At 44.2% G+C, this 27,059-nt stretch overlaps 2 protein-coding genes and 1 long non-coding RNA gene across 10 annotated transcripts in view; 2 read left to right on the forward strand and 1 right to left on the reverse strand.

The window, feature by feature from the left end:
- The window catches only part of Astn2 (astrotactin 2), an 854,736-nt gene that overhangs the window by 184,151 nt on the left and 643,526 nt on the right, over positions 1 to 27,059 (reverse strand). The gene's annotated exons all lie outside the window — the stretch shown is intronic.
- The window catches only part of LOC150065839 (uncharacterized), an 88,094-nt gene continuing 75,390 nt past the window's right edge, over positions 14,356 to 27,059 (forward strand). The window contains exons 1-2 of the long non-coding RNA XR_016534986.1: positions 14,356 to 14,407; positions 18,014 to 18,153. This is a non-coding gene — a long non-coding RNA (uncharacterized LOC150065839). The remainder of the gene's footprint in view (positions 14,408 to 18,013; positions 18,154 to 27,059) is intronic.
- On the forward strand, positions 23,524 to 26,660 carry Trim32 (tripartite motif containing 32). Its single transcript, XM_090330515.1, has one exon. It carries the CDS (start codon positions 23,547 to 23,549, stop codon positions 25,617 to 25,619), a length of 2,073 nt encoding a protein of 690 aa, XP_090186641.1. The 5' UTR covers positions 23,524 to 23,546; the 3' UTR covers positions 25,620 to 26,660.

The raw sequence follows: 27,059 nt of genomic DNA on the forward strand, positions 1-27,059 counted from the left end.
TCCAGTAGATATATTAAAAGATATGTCTATGTTGAGTGAGACAAGTCAAGACCTAAGGAACAAAAGGCACATGGTATCCCTAATATGTGGCTATTAAATCCAAAGAGTACAAGAGCGAGGACTCAATAACTGCATATCCAAATCTATGAACATGGTAATGGAAATATAAACATAACTATATAGACATAAAAACCTATGACTCTATACCAAAAAAAAGATATGTCTGGGCACTGGTGGCTCCTAGCTACTCAGGATGCTGAGATCTGAGAGTCTTGGTTCAAAGCCAGCCTGGGCAGACAAGTCCCCATAAGACTCATATCTCCAATCCTCTCAAAAATTAGAAGTGGAGCTGTGGCTCAAAGTAGTAAAGTGCTAGCCTTGAGCAAAAGAGAAAAAGGACAATGCTTAGGCCCTGAGTTCAAGACCCATAACTGACAAAAAAAAAGCTAATGCCTATTTAAAAATAAAATACCAGGCACCAGAAACTTATGCTACTCGGGAGGTTGGGATGTGAGGATTATGGTTGGAAGCCCACCAAGGCAGGATAATCCATGAAACTTTTATCTCCTATTAGTCACCAAAAAGCTGAAAGTAGAAGTGTGACACAAGTGCTAGGAAAATGAAATTCTTACCGCCAACTCTGTGGAACATTTTGAGTGGTTTCAGGTAAGATGTATGTATGTATTGTGTGCATACTTGGAGAATGAAAATGACCACAGTGGAGAATTCAGTGTTTACAACACTGCCAAATGATCTCCTGATCTAACTTGATTTAGCAACTTTGCCACTATAAGTACAAGCAAAAAAAATCAATCACAGGCCAACCACTGGTGTCTTATACCTATAATCCTAGCTACTCAGGAGGCTGAGATCTGAGGAGTGTGGTTCGAAGCCAACCTAAGCAGAAAAGTCCATAAGACTCTTTTCTCCAATAAACTACTCAGAAAAAGCTGGAAGTGGGGGCTGTGGCTAAAATGGTAGAGCATTAGCCTTGAGCAAAAGAAGCTCATGGACAACATCCAGGACCAGGAAGGTCGAGGGGTGTGAGAGAGGAAAGATGGACACACTATACTGGCTTGCCCTGGATTTTAATTCTGGCTCTTTCATTTTCAGCTGCTTGACCCTGTTTCAGTCATTCAACCTCTCTCAGCCTCCCTTTTCTCATTTGTGGAATGGCAGTAATACTAGCACTCAAGATTTAAATCTTGGATTATGTGGCCAGTGATAAATAGAACCCAATGGAGAATTTCAAACTTTAGGTTATCTGTCGCAGCTCTATCAAAGGTCATTTGTTCTGATCCTGGGTCTTTCATCAATAGGTGATTCTTATGGATTGTTGAATCTATATATCTTCCCTGAAACACTACTTGGTGCCTTAATTGTGAGTAACTTCTTTTAACTCATTTGCTCCTTCTATTAAAGAGATTATGGTAGAAATGAATACTCAAATTCAAAGCCATGAAGTTAGACTACCTGCTTTCAAACTACAGGCCAGTCAAGATGCTTCCCCAACATTGAGCTTCCCCATTCGTCACTAAATTCCTCATTCAACAATCCCAAGAATCAAATGAGAGGTGCAGTTAGCCCATTTGATTCTATGATCTCATGATTCTACAAAGTCATTGTTATCCAATTTTACAAATGACCCAACTGATATAATATAGCAATACAAGAAACTACCTGGTGTCAAAGTAAAGCAATTAATATGGAGAAGGGTCACCCTGTCGGGGAGGGGGGGGAGGTACTTCCCAGTCCCCTCACAAGAGGCTGATACCTTAGCCTGAGTCAGAGAACTAAAAAGCAATGCATCATACGATTAATTTCTGCTTCTTTAGACAGGTAAGTTATGACCAGTAAAGGGTGACTGAACAAAAGGGGGCTATGTGTGATTTCCTACTGCCCTCTAGTGTCTTCTTAAGATGATTGCTCCTGGGAAACACCTGATCCTTCTGTGGCCAGAGAATGATGTGTACAAGTCATGGAAAACAGAGGACAGGGAGTAGAGGGGAGTCTCAAGCAGTAATCAACAGAAATGATACATGAGCCTTATCTCATATGGCTCATTCAGTGCTAAGTTTGTGTTGAGATAACATGGAATGAAAAATACAAATCACAATGTACTCCCATTTGAGTGCAATTGACATATAGAGCTTCGACTGCATGTTTCAACTGGGATGGGAAATACAGAGAGTAGAAGAAGAGACTGGAAATATGACAGAAAACAAAGATAACAGACCAATATCATAAAGAATGCTGGAAGACATAAACTCACTAGTAGGAAAGATATAGTATGACTGCCAGATGGATGTTGATTATAACTACTTTTAGCTGAGTGTCAGTGGCTCATGGCTGTAATCCTAGCTTCTCAGGAAGAGGTTGAGATCTGAGGCAGAAAATTCCCCTTGAGATGTCTTTTTTTTTTCTTTTGTGCCAGTCCTGGGACTTAAACTCAGAGCTTGAGCACTGTCCTTGGGCTTTCTCAAGCCTAGAGCTCTACCACTTGAGCCACAGCACCACTTCCGGCTTTTTTCTATGTGTGTGGGACTAAGGAATTGAACCTAGGTCTTTGAGCATGGTAGGCAAGCACTTTACCACTAGACCAAACTCTTGCACCCGCCGTTTTTTTTTTGCCAGTCCTCTTGAACTCAGGGCTTGGGCTCTGTTCCTTACTCTTTGTGCTCCAGGTTAGCTCTCTACCACTTGAGTCACAGTGCCATTCCCATTTTTTCCGATTGGAGATAAAAGTCTCATAGACTTTTCTGCCGAACTGGCTTGGAACCACAATACTCAGATCTTAGCCTTCTGAGTAATTGGAATTACAGCTGTGAGCCATGGGCACTCAGTCCTTTGAGACTCTTACCTCCAATTAACCACTCAGAACTCAGAAGTGGAGTTATCGCAGAGCGCTAGCCTTGAGCAAAAGAGCTTAAGAACAGCATCCAGACCCTGAGTTCAAGCCTCAAGATTGACAAAACCAAAACAAAGCAAAACAAAAACAAACTATAAAACTTTACTTTGGTCAAATCTATGCATGTGACAAGGGCTGCTGTGTATAGTTATGCAAGCTGAGTTGTGCAAAAGTCAGGCAGGTGAGTGGGAATGAATTAAGTCTCAGGTCTACTTTGCCCAGCCACTGCACATGTTGCAGGATTGACTCCTGCCTAATCAAGCAAACTAGGTGAGTGCTCATGTGCTTGTCTACATAGCCCCCTAATCCCAGGTGGACCATTCCATTCTGGCCTGGCTAAGGATACCACACCACCCCTGGCCATAGTCCATTTTTATTTTCTGTTTCCTTGTTAAGCCCTATGTAAGTCTATGCCAAAATTCAGTTCCTTGTACAACCTCCATACCCACGGGAAGGTCTGTGCTCCTTGCCGGCAATAAACAGTCCTTGCCTATTGGTGATCAAGTCCAGTCTATTCCTTTTCCATTCTCCTCCATTTTCCTAACACATGCAATTGAATTTGGGTGCAAGGCCATCATTTTCCTAAGTTACAATCTTGCATGTGACCTTGAACAAGCTATTCCATTAATGTGTGCTTTTGTGTGTACAATAAGGGTAATGTTGTTGACGATATAAAGTTACTAAAACAGAGTATTATATGTCAGTGCCAGATATTAAGTTACCCACAAGGGGCCAGTTCTTAAGAAATTAACTAGTTCTAATTCTAATATCAAAATAACAACATAGTTGCATCTTTAAGATCAAAAGGTGGAAGGAAATAGAAAATAAACTCACATTACCCAACCCGATAGCCTTTGCTAAGCACAAAATATTGAATCCTCACAGAGGTTTGGACTAAGACTATTATAAATTTTACAAACCAGGCTGAGAAAACAGTGGTTTTGAAAGATAATAGACTTCAAGTCAAAAGCCATTAGCCGGAGGCTGGGAGTTTGGCCTAGTGGTAGAGTGCTTGCCTAGCATGCACGAAGACCTGGGTTCGATTCCTCGGTACCACATCTGTAGAAAAAAGCCGGAAATGGTGCCGAGGCTCAAGTGGTAGAGCTCTAGCCTTGAAAAAGTCCAAGGATATTGCTCAGGCTCTGAGCTCAAGCCCAGGACTGGCAAAAAAAAAAAAAAAAAGCCATTAGCCATTCAAGATCTGACTTCAAAAGCCCCTTTTCTGTTCAAGAGAATGCAATACATAGTCAGTAGGTCCCAATTTCTTTCTCCTCTCTGGGGCTCTAGTTCACACTTTCCTAAAAATCCACCCCCCTTCCCAATTCAAAGGCTAGCTCTTTCCTAATTCCTTCCACCTTCTATTCAATTGTAGGGTTGAGGGGCAAAAGGGGGAAATTTTTAAAGGAATTCTTTGTAGATAAAACTTAGAGAACAAGAGGCCTAGGAGATACTAATGAGCAGCTCTGAATGAGAATGCCCAGATTTTCTCTGAAAGAACTGGGAGGAAGAAGAAACTATATCAACCAAAAGGTTTGTAGGTAGGCCACACAGGTCCCTCCCTGCAATCAAGATTGCTAGGTTCAAACATCCCATAAGGTAAGAAGCTAGGGTAGGGTGAACCAGACTTGCCTGGAACCCTCTTGCCTTTCAGGTGCTGGGATTACAAGTATAGCCCATGGCTATACTGTCTCTAGCATCTTTTTCGCCAATCCACAATCTGCTTTGTTCTTTTCCCAATGGGATAGGGAGTTCCGGTCTGGCTGGTGCCACATAGTGGATGGCCTGGTGTCCTATCTTCATGGTGAGGAAAGGGGAAGCATCCTGGGAGGTGTCTCCTGAATCTTTGGAGGCAGGGGCAGGAACTTAGCTGATAGGTTGCTAAACCTATCAGTCCAATGCCTGGGACTGGTAGTTTCCTGTGACCTTGTCCCCTGATCTGCTCTTATTTGGGTCTGGACCAGCTCTGGTGTCATTACGCCATGCCACCTCTCTCCATGTTCCTTTCCTGTCTCCTGTGTCCTGGCTCTTCTTCAGTCACCACGGTGTCCCAATTCAACTCAGCATCAGAGCTGCTGGCTGCTGGTCTTTGATACAGGAGTCCATCATATAGTCACTGGCTTTTTAATAATGATTCCAAGATTTGATCCTTCAAAAGGTGGCTTCCCTGTTTTCTTACTTTATAACACAAGTAACCAACATTTATGGAATATTCATTCTCTGACTCACAAAGAAGTTGTGCAGAGCTTGGTGATGAACCAATAACCATTCCCACCTTGAAAGTACTTAATTAACATCTAATGCTTACTGGTGCTTAGCAAGTAACCAATAGGTACAAGATACAAGAGAAAACAATTTTTAAGTAGTATTATTAGAATTATGTTTAGCAAAATTGTGGTCAAAGATTTTCCATATATCCCTATCTCCTTCCCCCACATACACATATGCATAGCCTTCCCCTGTATCATCATCTCATCAGAATGGTACATTTGTTACACTTGTTGAACCTGCACTGACATATCACAATCGCTCCAAGTCCATAGTGTTGTATGGGATATCAGTCACGAGAAACGGAAAAACCACATTTTGAGAAGGCTGAATAGGGAGTCTTTATTGGAAGGCTGGCAACCACAAGGGGACTCTTGTCCAAAGACCTGCAGCCTCCCAAATACACTTAATACTGTTAGAAAACTGTGTCATGAGAGCAAGAGAGGAAATAAAGAGCAGAAAAACAGTACCAACAAATCAGATCAACTCCAATGGAGAGCTGAAGTGGGATGACATGGGGACAGGTGGTTAATTGGAGGTAAGAATTTTATGATCAGGGGCTGTTGGTTCACGCCTGCAATTCTAGCTCATCAGGTGACTGAGATCTGAGGATCATGGTTGGAAGCCAGCCCAGGCAGGAAAGTCTGAGACACTTATCCCCAACTAACCACCAAAAAACTGGAAGTGGTGTTGTGGCTCAAGGTGGTGGAGACTTAGCCTTGAGCAAAAGAACTCAGGGATAGCAGCCAGACCCCGATTTCAAGCCCCATGACCACCACTACCAACAACAAAAAGAGCTGGGAGTGGTAGATGCTTGCCTAGCTTGCACGAAGACCGGGTTCAGTTCCTTGGTACCATATACATAGACAAAAGCTGGAAATGGTGCTGTGGCTCACATGGTAGAGCTCTAGCCTTGAAAAAGTCCAAGGATAGTGCTTAGACTCTAAGTTCCAGCCCTAGGACTGCCAAAAAACAAAATAAAAAGAATCTCATGAACTTTCCTGCCATAATAACTTGGAACCTTGGTCCTCATATCTCAGCCTCCTGAGTAGCTAAGATGATGGATGTGAGTCAATTAAGTGAGGAGGCTGAGTTCAAGTAACTTCTCACAGCCATCTTGCTGGGTGGAAGGTACTTTCCACCTTAATTCTGAAAAGCCTAGAGGTGGCCTACAGGCCATTCATTGAACTGTAGATGCCATGCTATTTCATCTTAGGGAAACAAGTTTTGGCTACAGAGAATGTTTGTCCTTGATTAACCTTCCTAAATGGCTTAGTTTACTCACCTCTGAGTAAGCCTCTAAGTATACCCTATATGGAAAGGTTAAGCTGACCACCAACCTACTCCCCTAGATGGAAAGGTCTGCTGGTACCTGACTTAGCTACTTCCTATATAAGGTCTGCTTTTGCTGGGGGGCGGTGTTCTACGTAAACATGAGGTTTTTGTCTTTAGAAGCTTTGTATGAGCTCTGTCTGGGATACATGTCTTTGAAACCGGAGCCCACCTGCAGATGCCAGGTCTAATAAAGACTCTAAATTCAACCTCTCAAGATATGGCTTCTCTATATCTTGATGACTGAATTTACATGATAACACTACCAGTTACAATACTATCAGCTTTTACCCACTTTTTAGTTAAGCTCTTTGTTTTCTTACTGTATAAGCTCATTGTACATTTTGACTGAAGGTCCTTTTATTATCTTTTGTAATATTTTCTCCTAGTCTGTGGCCTGTCTTCTCATTACCTTTACATTGTCTTTTGTATAGATGTCTTTAATTTGAGTAAAGTTTAGCTTACTGATTCTTTCTAGTGTATTATATTTCAAATTTTAAAACAGCAAGACAAGTTTTCTGTTCTTGGAAAGTAAAGTACTGTGTAAGCAATGGCATTAGACAAAATGGGCAGCTGGGTGCTGGTGATTCACGCCTGTAATCCTAGATATTCAGGAACTTGAGATCTGAGGGTCCTGGGTTGAAGCGACCCAGGCAAACAAGTCTATGAGACTCTTATCTCCAATCAACCATAAAAGAAGTTGGAAGTAAAGGTATGACTCAGGTGGTATAGCACCAGCCTTAAGTGATAAAGATAAGCAGGAGTGTTATAAGAAAATAAGTGGCAGAGACAGATATGGGCTCAGGGCTTATTGGGGGACAGACCTGCCAGGGTGTTTTTAGCAGGAATAGAGGCAGCAGCAGTGGACAGGTGTGGATAGAACTGAAACCAAATTTTAGGGGGCAGTACCATGGGTCGCATTAAATGGACAATGGGAATGTGGAGGGAGAGTCAGTTCCACGAAGGAAGTACTATCTTGGCTAGGCAAAGTTCTCAGGAGTATAACAAGACTATTGCAACTAGGATGGGAATCTGTATGCCACATCAGGAAAACAGTACAGCATCAGAGGAACTAGAAACTTAACAGATTTTCGTAAAGAAATGGGGACACAGGGCAGAGACTTATATCTGCAAGCTGACTTCAAGACCTTGAAAGTATGAGGCTCTGAGTTCAAGCCTCAGTATTGATGTGTAGGCATGTACACACACAAGGATATGTAAAATGCAGGTGAAGCAACTAAATAAGGGAAACTGTCTAGCTATGGCCAGCCAGTCTTAAAGATGTGAGTTTATGGAGTAGTTAATGGTAGTTAGCAGAAGGAGAAAAGCTGGCTGAAATCCAGAGCTAAGGGAAATAGCAGACCTGGGACTGCAGCTGAGATCTGGTGCTTAGAAGAACTAAGGTACATAGCAAACTTCTAGTGAAATAAGGATACTGGATCTAAGCAGCATGCCTTGTCTTCACAGCCCTCCTGGTGCCTTGCTGGGTGGTAAGGGCTTTCCACCCAGCTCTGAAAAGCCTAGAGGTGAAATAGGCCATTCTCTGAATTGTGCATGTCATGCTGTTTAGCCCCAGGAAAGCTTTGCTACAGAAGATGCTTGTTCTTGATTATTTTTCTAAATGGTTTGATTTTCTCACCCCTGACCTATTCCTGTATATGGAAAGTTTAGCTGGTTCCTGAGTACCTTCTGAGAGAGAAAGCCTTGCTTTCACCTGAGCATTTCCCTATATGGTTTGCTTGGTCTCGATCCCAACATGTGGTTTTTGTCTTTCAAAGCTTTGTGCAAGCTCCATTCTGGGCTGCAGGTGTTTGAGACAGGAGTCTACCTGCAGTCACTGGCTCTCCAGTAAAGGCTCCCAATATGACTTCTCAAAATGCAGCTTCTTTGTTTTCTCATGACTAAGTTCCCATACAACAAAACAATGTTAAAACTGAAAATTTCTGAATCAGCTGTTGCCATATCAGATAAAAAAATAAACAGAAAATGGGAGGGATGTGATCTTTCTGCACAAAATATTTGTGTATGCTTATTTATTCAAAGATGGGTTTACTGCCATGAGGTGGCTCATGCCTATAATCCTAGCTACTCAGGAGACTGAGATCTGAGGATCAAGGTTCAAAGCTAGCCTGGGCACAAAAGGACCTGAGACTCTTATCTCCAGTTAATGTCTAGAAAATGGGAAGTGGGGCTTGGCTCCAGAGTAGGGAGGTAGCCTTGACCTGAAGAGCTCAAGGACAACACCCAGGCCCGAGGGGTAGGGCAGTAGCCTTGAGCTGAAGAGCTCAGGGTCAGTGTGTAGTTCCAGCCCAGTACAAGCCCCCTGAACCAAAAAAAAAAATAGGTTGGGACCAGGAGTTTGGCTTAGTGGTAGAGTGTTTGCCTAGCATGCATGAAGACCCGGGTTCAATTCCTTGGTACCATATACATAGAAAAAAAAGCCAGAAGTGGTGCTGTGGCTCAAGTGGTAGAGCTCTAACCTTGAGAAAGTTCAAGGCAGTGCTCAGGCCCTGAGCTCAAGCCCAGGACTGGCAAAAAAAAAAAAAAGAAGATAGGTTTATGAATTTGGACAAATTCTTACACCTAGTCAGGCTGATACCTGTGAGGGCCAAAGAAGAATGGTACAGAAGTTTTATCCATAAACTTTTAGGAATACTAGGAAAGTCAATTTATATGTATTTTATATATACCACATCATTATATAATATCTAGTTAAATATACAGGTGGCGAAATTTTCATGTACATGAAAATACATACCTGTGTGTATATATTTATGTGTATATACACATACACACACACACACACACACACACACACACACACACACACACACACAGAATCCTGAATTTGCAGCAAGACAGACAAATGAGGAGGCAGGGAAATTACATTACTTTAAACAAATACTAAAGGACCAGACTCAGATATTAGAACCACTAAGTGAAAACTGACAACCCAGCACTTCCTTTTATATGGCAGTGACAAGGACACAGAGAGCAAGAGTGTACAATATCTGAAATGTTCACAAGCTACAGACTGTTCATGAATGGGTAGTCAGAAAAATGTGAAACATGCTGGGAAAGGAAGCCTTAAAGCTCAACTACTGTCCTAGTTTTAAGTATAACCAGATGACATCCCTGTAGTAAACGGAACCCAGGACCTTTGTCTGATGACAATGATTTGCAGGATGACATGACAACATGGACTAACTTAACTTCTAAAAAAATAAGTCATCGAACAACAGCTTGGGGCCTTTACTCTTATTTCCTGTTGGGGGAGCAGAAAAAAACATTTTCTTTTTTGCTTTTAATTTCTTCTTATTTATCCTGTTATACTAAAATGAATCCTTACTAAAACTTCCACTTTATATAACCTTCTGTTTGTGAGATACCTTGAAAATGTTTCTTATCAGCAGAAAAAAAAAGAAAGAAAACAAAACAGAAAAATCTTTTCACATGTGGTTCTTAAGGCATGGTAATTTTATGTGAAAACTGGGAGGATGTCAAATCCCTTATCTGTAAGAAATAAATTAAATTCTAAGTCTCCTCTGCCTAGTCTGAGAAGGGAGCATAAGTTCATACAAGACAATAACTCTTCCAGATCCACCACCAACACAATGGCTGGTAGAAGTACCCTGGCTCCCTATCAGAGCAGCCTCCTGCCACCTCCCCCCCATCCTGCCATTCTTGTGGAACTCACCACACAGAGTCTCCAACAAAGTAGAAACCAAGGGCAGAGGAAAATTGTTTTGTCTTTTCTGATGATGTTGCCTAGAAACACTCACATAAGAATCATTGTGTAGTCCTTAGGCAGTGTTTTTATCCTCATGTTTGCATTTTTTTTTTTTTTTGCTCAGGGCCTGAGGACTTTTTCAAGGCTAGAGCTCTACCACTTGAGCCTCAGCACCACTTCCACCTTTTTAAAAATTATTATTTATTATTTTCTATGTATGTGGTATGGAGGAATCAAACTTGGATCTTTGTGCATGCTAGGCAAGCACTTTACCACTAGGCCAAACTCCTGGCCCTTGGACTTTTTTTCTGTCAGTCATGGGGCTTGACTCAGTGCCTGGGTGCTGTCCTTGAGCTCTTCTGCTCAAGGCTAGCATTCTACCACTCTGGTTTTTGAGTGGTTGACTGGAAATAAGTCTCATGGGGGCTTTTCTACTGGAGCTGGCTTTGATCAGCAATCCTCACATCTCAGCCTTCTGAGTAGCTAGGATTACAGGTGTAAGCCACCAGCACCCGACTAATGTTTGAATTTTATTTTTAAAACTCAGGGGCCAGGAGTTTAGCCTGTTGGTAGAGTGCTTGCCTAGCATGCATGAAGACCTAGGTTCGATTCCTTAGTACCATATATATAGAAAAAGCTGGAAGTGGTGCTGTGGCTCAAGTGGTAGAGCTCTAGCCTTGAGAAAGTCCCAAGGACAGTGCTCAGGCCCTGAGTTCAAGCCCCAGGACTGGCAAAACAAAACAAAAACTTAAGAAATAAACAAGTAGCTCATACTGTAAAAACTGGGTCATCTTTGGATTGTGGTTTAGAGCATGTCATAGGTCTAATTGGTCTAGGTTTGTACCTATAAGCAAATCATATAATTATTCTAAGCTTCTGTTAACTCTCTTGTAACATGGATCTATTGCTATTTACTTAAAGACTTACTGTGTTATATGACTATCTATGATGTGTCTACTATATTGACTGTGTTCAAAAAAATGATCAGCACATACCACCGAGTCATTTTGCAGTCAGAATAACTCTAAGTCAGTCAGAGAATGCCTAAGGTCCTATTTCTAAGTCTGACTCATTTAATCAGCACATCTTCTCTGCTTGACACTGCTAACAGATGTGACTACAAGCAGGCAGTGTCCCTCAGGGAGTTCACAGCCAACTGAGGAAAATGCTAGGCAAATAGGTGATGAAATCCCACCCTAACTCAGATGTGCTTTGGGAGAAGTCTTTGGTAGTCCTCCTGCAGAGAGGACAGGAGTTATCAGAAACAAACACTTGACCTTCCCCTATCTCTCCAAGATTCAGTTATTCATCTGTTTTGAACGGTATCTGCTCCTGACACTTCTTAATCTAGTTCTAACTCAATCTCTTGTTGGCCTGTTTAAATTCCAGTTGGCTCTGGATTTCAGACCCCAACCTAGGACTGCAGAACTCCCCTAGGTCTGTTCAAGGATGTGTGGACTGAAGTTCTCTGAAGAAACAACATCTATGCCAAACATATATAGACTGGTTGACTGGAATACTGTGTTCACAGAAAAATGTATGCTACAGTTAGATACTAAAGATCATTTTAAGCTGTCTTTAGTCCCCTCAGTGGATCTTCACTGCCAATCTCTGTAAATCATTTAGAATCTATTGTTAAACTTAATGGACCACTAGCTTCTGTTATCCAAAAAACTAAGGGTGCTATTACATTAGAAATCTAAAACAGAGATTCCTTACTGTGTGGCTCACCTACTGGATGAAGCTGGATGAAGTATATTCTGTAAATATGTTGTCTTGCAACTTCCTTTTGTTCTCTGTCTGTAAAAGTTCATGGAACCTCTTCCACAATGGATATGTGATTTAGGGAACTCAAATCTATGTTTCAGGTAGTGGCCACTTATATTTGGTTCAGAATAAACTATCTTTTATTCTATTTGGAGCAAGAGTGATGTTTTCTATCAACAGATACAGAAGATATGTCAACTGAACCACCTGTTCCCCTCAAGAACTGAAACTCTCTATAAGTTAAGGATTATAGAACCAGTGGCCCAGATGGCATAAGAGCTATTACATTTTTTAAGTTCTATTAACTAAGTATAAACCATTCTTAATCTCAATCTTGATTCATAATCTCATCTTTACATAGAGATAAAAATGTGTAGAAAGAGTTAAAAAGGGCAAGAGGCAGGGTTAAATCTAGGTTCTGATACTTAGAAATCAGTAGATGGCCTTGCTAATTCATTACCTCAGCCTCTGTTACCTTTCTTCAGGGGTGTTGGGGGGATTGTAGTGAGGTCAGTGATAGCTAGTCAGCAGAATGCTCAAAGACATTAGGTGTTTTGCTTTTCCTTTTGTTTATTCTTCCTTAAAGCACATGCTCAATCCACTTTAGTTTGTGCTAGTACTTTCATGGCCTTAGGCACTGATATACCTTTTTCTGCTCAAGGCTTGAGCCATCCACTTCCAACTTTTTAGTGGTTAAATGAAGGTAAGAATTTCTCTGATTTGTCTGCCTAGATTGGCTTTGAACCAGGATTCTCAGTCTTCTGAATGCCTAGGATTACAGGCCTCAACCACTGGTGCCTGGCAACGAAAGGTAATTTTACTGTTTTTTTTTTTTTTGTTGTTGTTGTTGTTTTTAAATCAGTTCTTGGGCTTGAACTCAGAGACCAGATGCCATCCTTGAGCTCTATTTCTCAAGGCTAGCATTTCAAGACTTTGACACAGCTCCATTACCAGCTTTTTCTGTGATTAATGGGAGATAAGAGTCTTGAGGCCTTTCTCAAGCTGCCTTTGAACATCAGTCCTCAGATGTCAGCCTCCTGAGTAGCTAGGATTGCAGGCATGAGCCACCTGGCTGAGCCCTGCTGTCATTCTTAAACAACAACAACAACAATGAACTGTTATTTTATCATTGTGAAGGGTCACTGGGTAAGTAGAATTCTATGCCCTAAAACATACTGATACAAACACCTTGTGTTCTTGTTAACAGTGAAGCCTTCTTCTTGGGCAGGCAACTGACCCAAGCTACCTTACTGACTGCACAGGGACTGGCCTCTGAGCCAAGAATCACCTCCCATTTTTAAGACACTCCCATCCCCATCCCTTAAGCTTGGGTGGGAGTTACTGAGTAGACTCAGTCCACAAGGACAGCTTCCCCGCCCCACCATAAAGAATTTATTTTGAATTTTTGAGGAAGGATGAAGTTGCATCGTAATTATAAAAATTACAGAATTGATGGATTTATACTGCACATACTTCTAAATGCAGAGAATTATCCACACTGTGTAAAATAAAATTTAAAATAAAATAAATTTAAGCTCAAAAGATGAGGTCATTTAGCTAGTTTTAAAGTATGATCACAAAGACCTCAGAACTATGCGCATTCATCCTAACGGCACTAAGGAAGGAGAATGCAAAGAGCACAGCGTTTCCAAGGAACCACAGACAACATGACCTTAATTGTTCTTTGGAGGAGTTTCACTTTTTTGTTTTATTTTGTTATTTTAAGACAATCAGTTTGGGCTGTTTTCTGGGACAGCTTCTGCAAGGTTTTTCCTCCAGGTGCATCTGGGTTCTGAGCTTTGCCTGCAGAGCAGGCACAGAACTCTTCCTGTACAAGAGCAATCTGTTAGTATCTGGACCAGTGTGACACAGTCTGTAGTACAGGCCTGGGGAAGTCCTAGCTGTGTGTCTGTCTTCCCTGGTCCTGGGGAGAAAGCTGGGGGTGAGAAAGGCCTTTCAAAGAGGCTAGGCCTTCCCTGAAGACTCCTAACAGGGGTGCGGGTAGGAGTGGGGGGGGCGGGAGACTGAACTCAAGCACGAGAGTTCTGGCTTGTGGGTGCCTCACGGAGTGAACGCGGGCTGCCACCCTTCTCCCGGGAACATCGGTCTTGTCACGCCTTCGGAAGGAAGGGAACTCACGAATTGCGAAGGTTTTCTGATGGAAGAAGGACCGCAGGGCCCACACGCGCCGCCCAGCCCTGTGTGACACACGGGGGCTCACGGGCCTACAAGCCCCAGGATGCCTCTCTCTCTCGAGAGAGAGGCGGGACACGGTGATTGACAGGCTGTTTTTGCTAATCAGCACCCGGCGGGGTGGGGTTGGGAAGGGAGAGGTGGCGCATGCGCAGAGGCGTTCGGGCGAGTGGGCTGGAAGCTGTGGACGCGTTGGAGCTGCGGGCGGTCAGGTAGGGGGCGGGAAGGAGGGTCCGGGATTTTCGGTCCCTGGCCAGGTCCCCCTGGCCATCCTGTGAACTACCGGGCGGTGGGAGGAAACCTATGCCTGAATGGCAGGGTCTGAGAACCAGATGGCTGGGGCAGCACTGGGGGTGGAGGGTGGGCCTGTGAAAGGCAGGCCTGGGATGGGGGGGGCATGCCGTGGAGATGGGTGGGGGTGCATCCGGGGGAGGGGAGCGAGGGGCTCCGGCCAGATTCGCAGTGGCAGCACTTCGGGAGGTATGAGGTCATACGGAGGAGGGGGGGCGGAGGAGAGACGGGGGGGGGGTGTGCAGCATCTGATGGAAGGGATTCAGAGGCCCCCGCGGGGCTCCGGGTTCAGAATTTCAGGGATGGGTAAGAATTGGTGGTGGTGGGGCGGGTCGGAGGGAAGAGGAGTGCCTCGATGAGATTGGGGTGCAGATCTTGGGGCCCCAAGATCTGAAGTAAGAGGGATCCGGGGTCCTGATGGCTCAAAAGAGAGAGAGAGAGGAAAAAAAAGACAGAGGCATTTCTGGGTAGAATGTGGGAGAGATTGAGGGGTTGAGTTCCTGGGGTTTCATGGGTGGTTAGTAAAAAAAAAGGGAACACCCCACGTGAGATGGAAGTGAGAGGAAGGAGCAGGGTTTGGAGGGGAGGGGAAGGTGGCCCAGCCAGGAAGACTCAGGCTGAAGGAGACAGAAATCTGAGGTGTGGGCTCAAAGTGCCCAGCTGAGGTTACAGGGTTTGAATGAAAGCTGCAGAGATGTGGAAACTGGGATTAAAGGATATGTCAGGGATTTGGGGCACATGCGTGAATAATAACTGGTGAGGGTTGCAAAGGTTGCAAAATGTAGCCCAAAGGTTGAAATTCTGTGGTGGGGTGGGGCTGTGGAGTTGAAGAATTCTGGGTACCATCCGTGGAGTGATGTCTGAGGCTACTCAAGGAATTTTCCTCAAGTCTGTGCTTAGGATACCCAGGGAGTTCTGGAAACACCAAGGACTTAAATACAAGTCATCTATGAATAAGACAATAGTGTAGGAAGTTTTGAAGAACTCCGAGACTTAGGAATAAAGGCATAATAAGTATTCAGAGATAGAAAGAGAATGTGATAATCCTTGTAAAAGGCAGAGCCTTCTTCCCTTAAGACTCCTTATTTTGAAAGTGGCTAGGTAATACAGCTAACAAACTCTCTGACCTTCACACACTCTCCTCCCTGCCCTCCCAAAGTAGAAGCTTTGAGGAAGAAGAAAGTAATGAGGTGGGGAAGGAAAAGTAGGGAGCAATTCAAGGTCCTTTGCTTATCCTTCCCTTTCTTGGTACTGGCAAATTGTGACAGCAGAAGCCTAAGACCTACTGGTGGGAGGGATATAGTCAACCTGAATTTATCTTATACAAGACCTAATATAACTCCCAGGCTGTGGCTCTGAATGAGGTGTTAGGGCTAGGACACAGATAAGCAGGATGAGGGGAGGGCCTGTTCACATTTAGTCTATGCCTCTGTCTTAGTCAAGAGTGATTTTTGTCCTCTCAGGGAGTATTTGACAATGTCTGGGAAGGTTTAAAACCACTGGTTTCTAGTGGGTGGATTCCAGGAATAGTGTAAAACATAGTACAAGGTCCCTAGAGCAAAGCATGGTGTGACCCCAATTGTCAGTAGTGCCAAAGTTGAGGGGGACTTTGCCTTATGGAGTCCAATATTCTAGGTTCAAATCCTGGCTCTGTCTTCTTCCTGACTTTGTGATTCGGTGAATAAGTTACTTATTCCTAGTAGCCTTGATACTTTACGAAATGAGGTTTAATGGCAGAACCTATGTCATAGGAGTACTTTGAGGATTCAGTAAAATAAACCAGGGTGCCTAGTGTTCAGTTCGTAATAAGTGCTCAACATTGGATTATTTCTTTAAACATCTGCTTCCTCATGCATATTCCTTAGGAGTTCTTTTTTTTTTTTTTTGGTCTGTCATGGGGCTTGAACTCTGGGCCTGGGTACTGTCCCTGAGCTCTTTAGCTCAAGGCTACCACCCTACCCCTGGAACCACAGCTCCACTTTTGGTTTTCTAATGGTTAATTGGAGATAAGAGTCTGGAGTCTTTAGTGCCTGGGCTGGCTTTGAGCCTCGATCCTTAGATCTGACTCCTGAGTAGCTAGGATTATAAGCGTGAGCTACTATGTTCAGCAGGAGTTCTTTTAAGAAGGTTCTGATAGGCACTTTTACACATGATGAAATTAAGACTTAGGAAATGATGTCTAAGTTTCCTGGAAATTGCAAGAGTTACATTTACATCCAGAGCTCTGTGACTGTATTTCCTTGCCGCTCTTTGGTAATCAGCTTAGTCTTATTTTCTCAGCTTATTCTTCATGAAAAAGAGTCTTTCCCCCTACTATTTAATACCCAATTGAACTCAGAAGTAGGTGGATCTGTCTTTCTAATGAGGTAGGGAGGAAATGTATTTGGTTCTTTGTTCACAGATTAAAATTGGTGGATAGTTGAGTGGAAGAGCTGAGAAGGTTCAAGAAACTACAAGGTGAAGTACAGAGACCACTGACTTGAAAGAAGCACCTCATAATAGGGCCTAAGGCTGAAGAGAATGGCTTTCTCACCCTGAAGGAGAGTGGCTTTATGGCTAGGAGTTTACATATGGATACTCTACTGACTAGCTTTGACCACTGGACAGGTTACTTTTCTAAGCATTGATTTTCCAGTTTATGAGAAGAAAAGCGATAAATGAGAGAAAAGAGTGATGTGTAAAAGGTGCCTGTCACTTAAGAAATAATTGTCATTTTCTGAGACGTAGCAATTAATTATAAGGCAAAAATTCATCTTTACTAGAAGGAATGTAAGTGTTACTCTGGCACTTTTTTTTTTTTTTTGGCCAGTCCTGGGGCTTGAACTCAGGGCCTGGCTTTGTGCTTAAGACTAGCGCTCTGCCACTTGAGCCACAGTGCCACTTCTGGCTTTTTCTGTGTACATGGTATTGAGAAATTGAACCCAGGGCTTTGTGCATGTGAGGCACGTACTCTACCACTAGGCTATACTCCCTGCCCATACTCTGGCAGATTTTAACAACAGCAGCTTGTGTTGTCCATCCCCTCCAAATTTCTATCCCTCTTAGTAATCCTTTAATTTGAACAAACACATTTTTTTAAAAAAAGGTTCATGATTAAATAATCACATATCTAGAGGGAGGAAGTCATAAGAGTGGAGTGGGATAAAGTTGGAACACCCTTGAGAAAAGGCAAAGAATTTTCTCCTTATCATGTCTTCTTTGATTCTTTCTGGCTGCATAGGTCTTTAGGTGTTATGCTAAATTAGATGGTTCTCAAAGGGAACCTTTTTTGTGTGTGTCTGTGCTAGGCATTGGAGTCCAGTGTCTGATTCCTGAGTTATGCAGCTATGCTCTAGCCAAGCAAACTTTGTAGCTCACTCTAAGGTTTTGAAAAAGACATGCACATATTTTCCTAACAAACTCTTTGATTGATTTACCCTAGCCTTGACCTGACTTAAGGAAAGCTTCTTTTTCCACAGATATCCTTTTTTTGTTTTGTTTTGTTTTTGTGAAGTGTATTTATGTGGAGTTTTGTTTGTTTATTTTAGGTGTCCCAGACAGCTACAACTTTTGAGACTTGACTGTATCTGTCTATAAGCCTCTGCTTGAGTAAATCTTAGTTGCCTGCAGTCGCCTTAAATACCCCCAAACAACTCATCAGAGTCTCATCAAAATCCCACAGGCCTGGGTGAGTATTATGTGTTACCCTGACTTCTTGAAAATCAGGCTTGTTAGTGTAGTGGATAACCTCTGTGCAGGGATGGTTATCTACTCATCTAGCAATCTGTTAAATGCCTAGGGAGTAAATACAGTTTACAAAAGTTGACCTGTGATAAACCTTGCAAAAAAAAAAAATCAAATCAGGAGAGTATCTTCCTAGCAAAATGTCTTTTACATGTTATCTAGCTTTTAGATATGAATTCTGTTCATGAATGCTTGTCCAAATTGAATCTCCCATGAATGCTCAATAAAGACTTAAGGTTTTCCAGTTTTGCCCATGGCTTAAGCCATGAAGGAATGCTAACAGATATAGGAAGACATCTAGAGAACTTCTTTTTTTGACAGAGACATAAGCACTAGATGAGAAATTGAAATCTCAGGTCAACTCATAACTAGATTCTGAGCTCAGAAATCTCCAGGAAGGCTTAGAATGTTATTATTTAGATAGCTCATGCCCATGCCTCAGGTATAGTCTGCCTGTGAAAAAGTATGCATTTTCTCTCCCTGGATATGTGCAGCAGGATATCCTGGTTGTTACTCCTGCTGCTAATAATAATAAAAGCTGTTATTTTTCTGCACAGTTCTGTGTCTACCAGCTGTGAGACTATACACATTTACTGTCCTTGAATTCTTTACAGCAATGTGGTAAGGAGGGTTTGTTTCCAAGCTCCATGGATACATAAAGATCTAGACATGGCCAATAACAGTCTCTAGAGTAAGTAGAAGAGCTGGGATTTAAATCTGGAAGGCCTGATTCCCGGGGTCACTTTCTCAGTCTTTGCTTCTGCTCACTCCTAGCTCGTGACTTTTAGTCTTCAACCTGCCACATGATTTCTGAGGGATTAATTTGTCTCCTGGTCTGTTTCCTCATGCATATTAGCTTGAGATAGCTACTACATCCTGCTTTCAATTGTTAGTCTTTGGTTGAAGGAGCTGTAATAGTTTGTTTTGTGAATTTAGTCATTGACTTTCTATCCTGGATGTGTATCATTTTCAATCAATCAATCTGTTTCAAATGTATCATTCTTTCTATTGATCTTTATGTGCCCATGCATTCCTTGAAGGGAGAGGAATTTTTTTTTTTTTAGGATTTTTTTTTTTTTTTTTTTTTTTGTCAGTCCTGGGCTTGAGCTCAGGGCCTGAGCACTGTCCTTGTACTTTCTCAAGGCTAGAGCTCTACCACTTGAGCCTCAGCACCACTTCCGGCTTTTTTCTACGTATGTGGTACTGAGGAATCGAACCCAGGTCTTCATGCATGCTAGGCAAGCACTTTAACCACTAGGCCAAACTCCCGGCCCCTTAGGATTTTTTTTTTTAACATTTAGTTTACAAATTGAATCCTTTGTGACTACTAGTACTATTTTTTATTGCTGACCTATTCATGACTGTTATTAAAATTATGGTAAGGAGCATTCTTTCATACTTACCAGTATCAGGCTAAGTACATTTGTTATCTCTAGTTATCAATGATTTTTTTTAAATGATTTAAGAAAATAGAAACTAGAGAGGTTTTGTAACTTGCTACTTGTCCCAAACTGGTAATTGTCAGTGGGACTGGATCCCAGTTCAATCTGATTTCAAGGTTTATGTTGTTTGGTTCTCCTTGCTCTTTTGGTACCTGTGTGGAAAAAAAAAATTTGGTGATACCAAAAAGAGGCTAAGGCTGGGATGTCATTATAGAATTTTCCTGTGTCTTACATCAGACAGAGCACACCACTCCTGTGTGGTATTCTCATCTGGAGTCAGAGATGTATGTCCTGGGGTCAGGAAAGGAAGGCAGAAAAATGGTTACCTCAAAGGAGTAAGTGAAAGGTGTTAACTGAGGTTGGATGAGGTGGGAGAGAAGACTTGTCAGTACACAATAGGAAACACGTATAAGGGATTATGGAAGTAGTTAAGAGCATACATATTATGTTAGGGTTTCATTCTTTCTGGCCATAGATTTTTGAGCTGGCAGAAAATGGACAGCAGCATACTTAGAATGTCAGGGGTAATTATGATAATTCTATTCACTGTGTATTCTTCAGGGAAACCAAATCGAATGAAATTGGCATGAAAAATAGATTGTTGTGAATCAATATTAAACAGCAATGACCAGATAAGCCCTTGTGGGCAAAAGAGACTCATCTGTACATCTATTAGTTCATCTGAGACTGAGAACCTCTAAAAGCTGTGCTTCCAGGTCTAAGGCTCTGTGTGCCTGAGACTTTAGTATGAGGGAAACTTGTGTTTTTCTGGGTTTCTTCTGGGCAAGAGTTTTTGACACCCTCAGAGAGTCTAGTGAAGTTGTAGACATGGTTAATTTGGGGTATCGGTTGGGGGGACATAGTAAATTCCTTTATAAAAAGAAAGAAAAGAAAAAAAAAAAGCTTTGGATTGAAGGAAGTGATAAGGATATTCCAGAAAGCTAGGAAAAGAATTTGCTGGTATTTTTACAAATTGGCAGACTTGCTTAATTAGCTGATCTGCAGTGCCAGCTCTAAGAAGAACAGATGTCTCCGTTGCACATTGTAAAGTAACATACTCTGGATCTAAACACCAAATGTTGCCCTCAGTCTGTTCTCTCAGATGATAGAATTGGGAAGGTCTGCTTGAGTTGAAGTTTGCTTTTTTTTCCCCCCCTTTTTCTTTCTTCCTCCCCCCACCCTTCTCTCTCTTCTTTTTTTTTTTTTTTTTTTGCCAGGGCCTGGGCACTGTCCTTGGGCTTTCTCAAGGTTAGCATTCTACCACTTGAACCAGCAACACTTCCAGCTTTTCCTGTGTAAGTGGGACTGAGGAATCGAACCCAGGGCTTTGGGCATGCAAGGCAAGCCCTCTACCACTATGCCACACTTCTGGCTCCTGAGTTGGAAGTTTCTATTACTATCTCTGTACTACTTCCCTAAGACCCATGACATTTAGGAATTTAGACTTAGGATACATGATAATTTGTTATTTTGGTGTGACATAGATTTGACTTAAGGTTTCAATGCTAGTATAGGAGCATGTCACTGAGTGACTAAATCAATCTAACCACCTCTGTAGCATCTAACTATCATAACTTCTGTTATCATTCCTTCCCTGAGGAGAAAATTATTTAAGGCAACATTTCCCAGAGTACAGTCTAGAGAAAGACGAGAGTAAAAGAAATAGCTTGGAAGTATTGTTGGGTTAAATGATGCAAGAATACTTATTCTGCCATATACCACCTTGTTGGATTTGTGTAACCTTAGTTTTTCTGAAATTATAGTTAATTTTCTCATCAGGAGAATAGGCTAAAATGTTACCTGGCTCACTATCATCATGAGGATTAAATGACATTAAGTCTTTTAAACACCTGACATGGTATTTAAAAGCACAGACCAGGCAGTAGTTGAATACTGGATGATGAATTCCCTCACAATAGGGGTCTTTGGGGACATGGTGTGTGTCTGCCATGAAGTATTTGTCAGATTGCACTGTGAAGCTAAATGTGTTGTGACATACACACACACACACACACACACACACACACACACACACACACACATATGGACTCTTGTTCTTCTTTGTGCCCGGAGAAGATTAATGATGCAAGCAAAGCTTTTCTTAGTTCACTGCATTGTCCTTAAATCCAAGCTAAGTTGCTCTCCACCTCCTTCTTCTCCTTGATGGTTGACCATCTGCTCATCACAAGCCTGCACAGGTGCAGCCATCAGATTTGCATCTTAAAAAGGCTGCATTTATCCATGTGACTCACCTTGCTAGATATATCCATTCTAATTTTGGGTATAAGTTGGCAGGGACATAAGCTGGAGCATATGTGTATGGAGGAGAGTGGGAGTGTTCGTAATACATAGTGAGTGAAGCAGAAGGTATTCCAAGCCAGAAATAAGTTGTCTTGTTGAGAAACTACTATTTGATAACTCATCTGGGCTTGCATATTTGGCCATTTCTACAGCCCCTACCCATAACCCCACTCAGTTTTCAAATCTCACTCGGTGATCATGTTTTTGGAGTACTGCTCAAATGCATTTTCTTTCCATGTCAACCTACTACTCCCCAGTTTGGGCTCACCATTATTTCTCCCAGGCTGTTTTGCTAGAGTTCAGAACTAGATTTTTGATTTTTTCTTTCCTACTCATTTCAGATTTACCACATGTATTTCCTGCTCCAAAACTTCTCTTGGCTCACAAGGCCCTTCCAACAGAATTTTAAGTCCTTTTGCTCTGAATAACTTCTATAAGCATTCCTACAATATACTTTTCCAAATGTATCCTCAGTTTCCCCTGTATTCTCCCACAGTGAACCAAGGACCAGAAAGGTTCTTTAAGACTGTTTTGGTACAGAGCAGAAACTCCATGTCTCAATGGCTACCTATATTATTTCATTCAGTCTTCACACGAATCCTGTAAAAGCAACATTATTTGCCTGGTATTCGTCATGCCACATTTCTATGCTTTCTCCCCGGCCTGTATCAAGTACAATTTCCCTTCTGGATGTCTGATTTATATCCTGTTTGAATGAATCTATCTTAGCTTTCTACCTTCATTATTAACTTACATGTCTTCTTTTTTTTTTTAAGTTTGAAAATATGCAGAGTAGGGTCCTGAAAACCTTTAAATATGTAGTGCAGTATATGATACCTGACTAAAGATGGATGGATAGGCATGATAGGGTTGGGAGAGATGAATGAGAAACATTTCCTTTTGGAAGCTTTTCTACATCACCTCATGCTAACATTCAGAATTTTGTATTCTTATGGATAATCCCTAAGCTTCCATATAGAATATTAAAACCCTGACAATAAAACAGGCTTCCACACTTAAGCTTATAGCTTTCTTTGCTTGAAAGACCTTTATCTCTCCCTGCCTCATTTCTTTCAAGACCTGCCTCAAGAGCAGTCACACTTCTGGATGCCTTCCCCACCACCTCCTCCGTCAGTCAGCTACTGAACTGATATTCATTACTCTTTCCAGTGTACACACTTTTCCCATGATTTTCTCCTGCTTTGTGGGTCACCAGATTCACAAATTATCAACTGAACTACTAACATTGGTTTTGAGTATACTATTTGCCAGGGGCTGTACCAAGGGCATTGTATTTTTATCAGGTTATTTAGTTCCTTCAGTATGTATGAAATAAGGGAGAAGCAATGGCATGTAGCCTTCCTCCTGAATTCGTACCCACCAGGCACCACGGTCTGGCTTGTTTCCTTGTAGGTCAGGATTGCCTGAGCTAAGAGACCTCAGCAGCGGGTCTGCTCAGTGAGTCCACACTGAGTGAGTGCCCACGCGTATTCTCCACTGGTGCCTTGGCTGAATTAACGCATGTAGGCCGTGGAAAAGGCATCACTGTCTTCTCTTTCTCTTCAGCAGGAGTTTGCATCTTTCTGGAGTATGAATGCTAAGCTGTTCGGTTCTGGGTTGTGCTAAGAGGACCGGAAGAGCCATGGCAGCCGCCGCCGTAGCAGCGTCTCACCTGAACCTGGACGCTCTCCGAGAAGTGCTGGAGTGCCCCATCTGCATGGAGTCCTTCACCGAGGAGCAGCTGCGGCCCAAACTCCTCCACTGTGGCCATACCATCTGCCGCCAGTGCCTGGAGAAGCTCCTGGCCAGCAGCATCAACGGGGTCCGCTGTCCCTTCTGCAGCAAGATCACCCGCATCACCAGCCTCGCCCAGCTGACTGACAACCTGACGGTGCTGAAAATCATCGACACGGCGGGGCTCAGCGAGGCCGTGGGGCTGCTCATGTGCCGGGCCTGCGGCCGGCGGCTCCCCCGGCAGTTCTGCCGCAGCTGCGGGCTGGTGTTGTGCGAGCCCTGCCGGGAGGCGGAACACCAGCCTCCGGGCCACTGCACCCTCCCCGTCAAGGAGGCGGCCGAGGAGCGGCGCCGGGACTTCGGGGAGAAGCTGACCCGCCTGCGGGAGCTCACGGGGGAGCTGCAGCGCCGCAAGGTGGCCCTGGAGGGGGTGTCCAGGGACCTGCAGGCCCGGTACAGAGCCGTCCTCCAGGAGTACGGGCACGAGGAGCGCCGGGTCCAGGAGGAGCTGGCGCGCTCCCGCAAGTTCTTCACGGGCTCCCTGGCCGAGGTGGAGAAGGCCAACAGCCAGGTGGTGGAGGAGCAGAGCTACCTGCTGAACATCGCCGAGGTGCAGGCCGTGTCCCGCTGCGACTACTTCCTGGCCAAGATCAAGCAGGCCGACGTGGCCCTGCTGGAGGAGACGGCCGACGAGGAGGAGCCGGAGCTCACGGCCAGCCTGCCGCGCGAGCTCACGCTGCAGGACGTGGAGCTCCTCAAAGTGGGCCACGTGGGCCCCCTGCAGATCGGGCAGGCGGTGAAGAAGCCCCGGACGGTGAACGTGGAAGACTCCTGGACCCTGGAGGCTGCGGGTGCTGCGGATGCTGCCGCCGCCCCGGCCTTGGCCACCGCCACCGCCGCCGCCGCCGCCGCGGCCTGCGCCTCCGTTACCTTCCGAGACATGGACGTGAGTCCCGAGGACGTGGTGGTCGCCAGCCCCCGGGCCTCCCCGGCCAGACAGCGGAGTTCGGAGCCGGCCGCCGGCATCCAGCAGTGCCTCTTCCTCAAGAAGATGGGCGCCAAGGGCAGCACGCCGGGCATGTTCAACCTCCCCGTCAGCCTCTACGTGACCAGCCAGGGCGAGGTGCTGGTCGCCGACCGGGGCAACTACCGCATCCAGGTGTTCACGCGCAAAGGCTTCCTGAAGGAGATCCGCCGCAGCCCCAGCGGCATCGACAGCTTCGTGCTCAGCTTCCTGGGGGCCGACCTGCCCAACCTCACCCCGCTCTCGGTGGCCATGAACTGCCACGGGCTGATCGGCGTCACCGACAGCTACGACAACTCGCTCAAGGTGTACACCATGGACGGGCACTGCGTGGCCTGCCACCGGAGCCAGCTGAGCAAGCCCTGGGGCATCACGGCCCTGCCGTCGGGCCAGTTCGTGGTCACCGACGTGGAAGGCGGCAAGCTGTGGTGTTTCACCGTGGACCGCGGCGCCGGGGTGGTCAAGTACAGCTGCCTCTGCAGCGCCGTGCGGCCCAAGTTCGTCACCTGCGACGCCGAGGGCACCGTCTACTTCACCCAGGGCCTGGGACTGAACCTGGAGAGCCGGCAGAACGAACACCACCTGGAGGGCGGGTTTTCCATCGGCTCGGTGGGCCCCGACGGGCAGCTGGGTCGCCAGATCAGCCACTTCTTCTCGGAGAACGAGGATTTCCGCTGCATCGCCGGCATGTGCGTGGATGCCCGCGGCGACCTGATCGTGGCCGACAGCAGTCGCAAGGAAATCCTCCACTTCCCTAAAGGCGGGGGCTACAGCATCCTGATCCGAGAGGGTCTCACCTGCCCCGTGGGCATCGCCCTCACCCCAAAGGGGCAGCTGCTGGTCTTGGACTGTTGGGATCATTGCATCAAGATATACAGCTATCATCTGAGAAGATACTCGACCCCCTAGAGAAGGGGGGGGGGGGAAATACCTGGGCTCTTGTGGTCCCCAGTCAACTTGGCTTCCCTGTAGTCGTTGGTTGTCCCTGGTAACAGTAGTGTAGGGAGGGCCTGGGTCCCGATTCTACCCGGATTGTCCTAGAATCCTAGAAGCTCTAGTTTTTAGTGGATGTTCTTACTATTATTATGATGAGTATTATTATTTGTTATTCCCTGCTTTGCCTACCCCTCCAGTGTAGAGCTTTAACAGGTATTAGCTGAAGTCTGATTAGAAACTAGGCAGGCACTATTCAAGGTTCTCGTAGAGAAAGCCCGTTTTAGACCTCTTGCCCCTGTGCTTGATATTTACCCATATTGAATTCCGATCAATCTTCTCCTTTGGCTTCAGTGTCCCGGGTCCATTGTTTCTTCCCTGTTATAGTGTGCTCCAACTGTGATACTTCCTCTTCATCTCTGGTTCCATTCTGTGCGCATGCCCCAGTGGGGTCAGCTCCACCCTCCGTGATGTTGTAGACCTCCTCCCATGCCTGTAGCATGATGATGTCTCAGGTTTGATCACTTGACCAATGTGAGAGTGCATTCATTCAGTGCCACCAAGAGAAATGCCTGGTCCCTTTGGGAAACAATACTCGGCGGTCAAAAGATCCGTGCCATCTTTCCTTACAGATGTGCCAGAGAATAGGTTGATTTTGGCTGTTAGTGTTGGAGGCTTCAGCCTGGATTACTTGTTTTGTAAAGGAGCTCATGGGGTTAGAAGTGTGCCACAGCATAGGTGCAAATGTACAGACAAATACTGACGTCACCAGCAAACTTGATAGTCTCTAGGGCCCCATACTGGTTCTGCTCTTTCCACGGATCTGAGCCCAGTTGCCTGAGGAATTGTACAATACCTACGAGAGCTAACAGAATGGGAATGTAGACACATCTGCCTTCATTAGGAAAACAACAAGCTGTTGGGTAATTACTCAGTATTTTCCTCATGTGAGTGCACCCTGACTTTGGGATTTTATTTCTGTTCTATCAAGCATTAAACAATTGATAACTTTCTTCATCACTGGTGGTCATGTCTTAATTAAATGTGGGATTTGGGAGGTGAGGAGAGAAATAGCTTTTACTCTACCATTTTGCTTCCTTGTCTGAAAGTACCATTTTATGAGAGCAAGTAGAGATAGATCTATTTGTGTCAGAAAGCAGCCAGAGTATACCATTATATAAAGGTAAGACAAACGTTACCTTGTACATTCAGGTAAACAGAACTAGCCCTCAGGCTTAGAGTCACCAAACTCCCATTCAAAATCGGGCCACCAACATACGTTTGATTCTTCAAGGAACAATTCAAACACAGGAGATTGTCATATATTTCGACACCAGACATGAAGGAGAATATTTGTGAGTAGGTGTCACAGGCTCTGGAGTTTACTAAGCAGTGTATCTAAGCTCTTTAGGTACT

The sequence above is a fragment of the Megascapheus bottae genome, chromosome 3, assembly GCF_031878675.1.
Source record: "Megascapheus bottae isolate mThoBot1 chromosome 3, mThoBot2.hap1, whole genome shotgun sequence".
Classification (NCBI taxonomy): Eukaryota; Metazoa; Chordata; class Mammalia; order Rodentia; family Geomyidae; genus Megascapheus; species Megascapheus bottae.

Excerpts from the sequence above, each read along its gene's own strand:
- Trim32 (XM_090330515.1), top strand. The coding sequence starts at position 23,547 with ATGCTAAGCTGTTCGGTTCTGGGTTGTGCTAAGAGGACCGGAAGAGCC.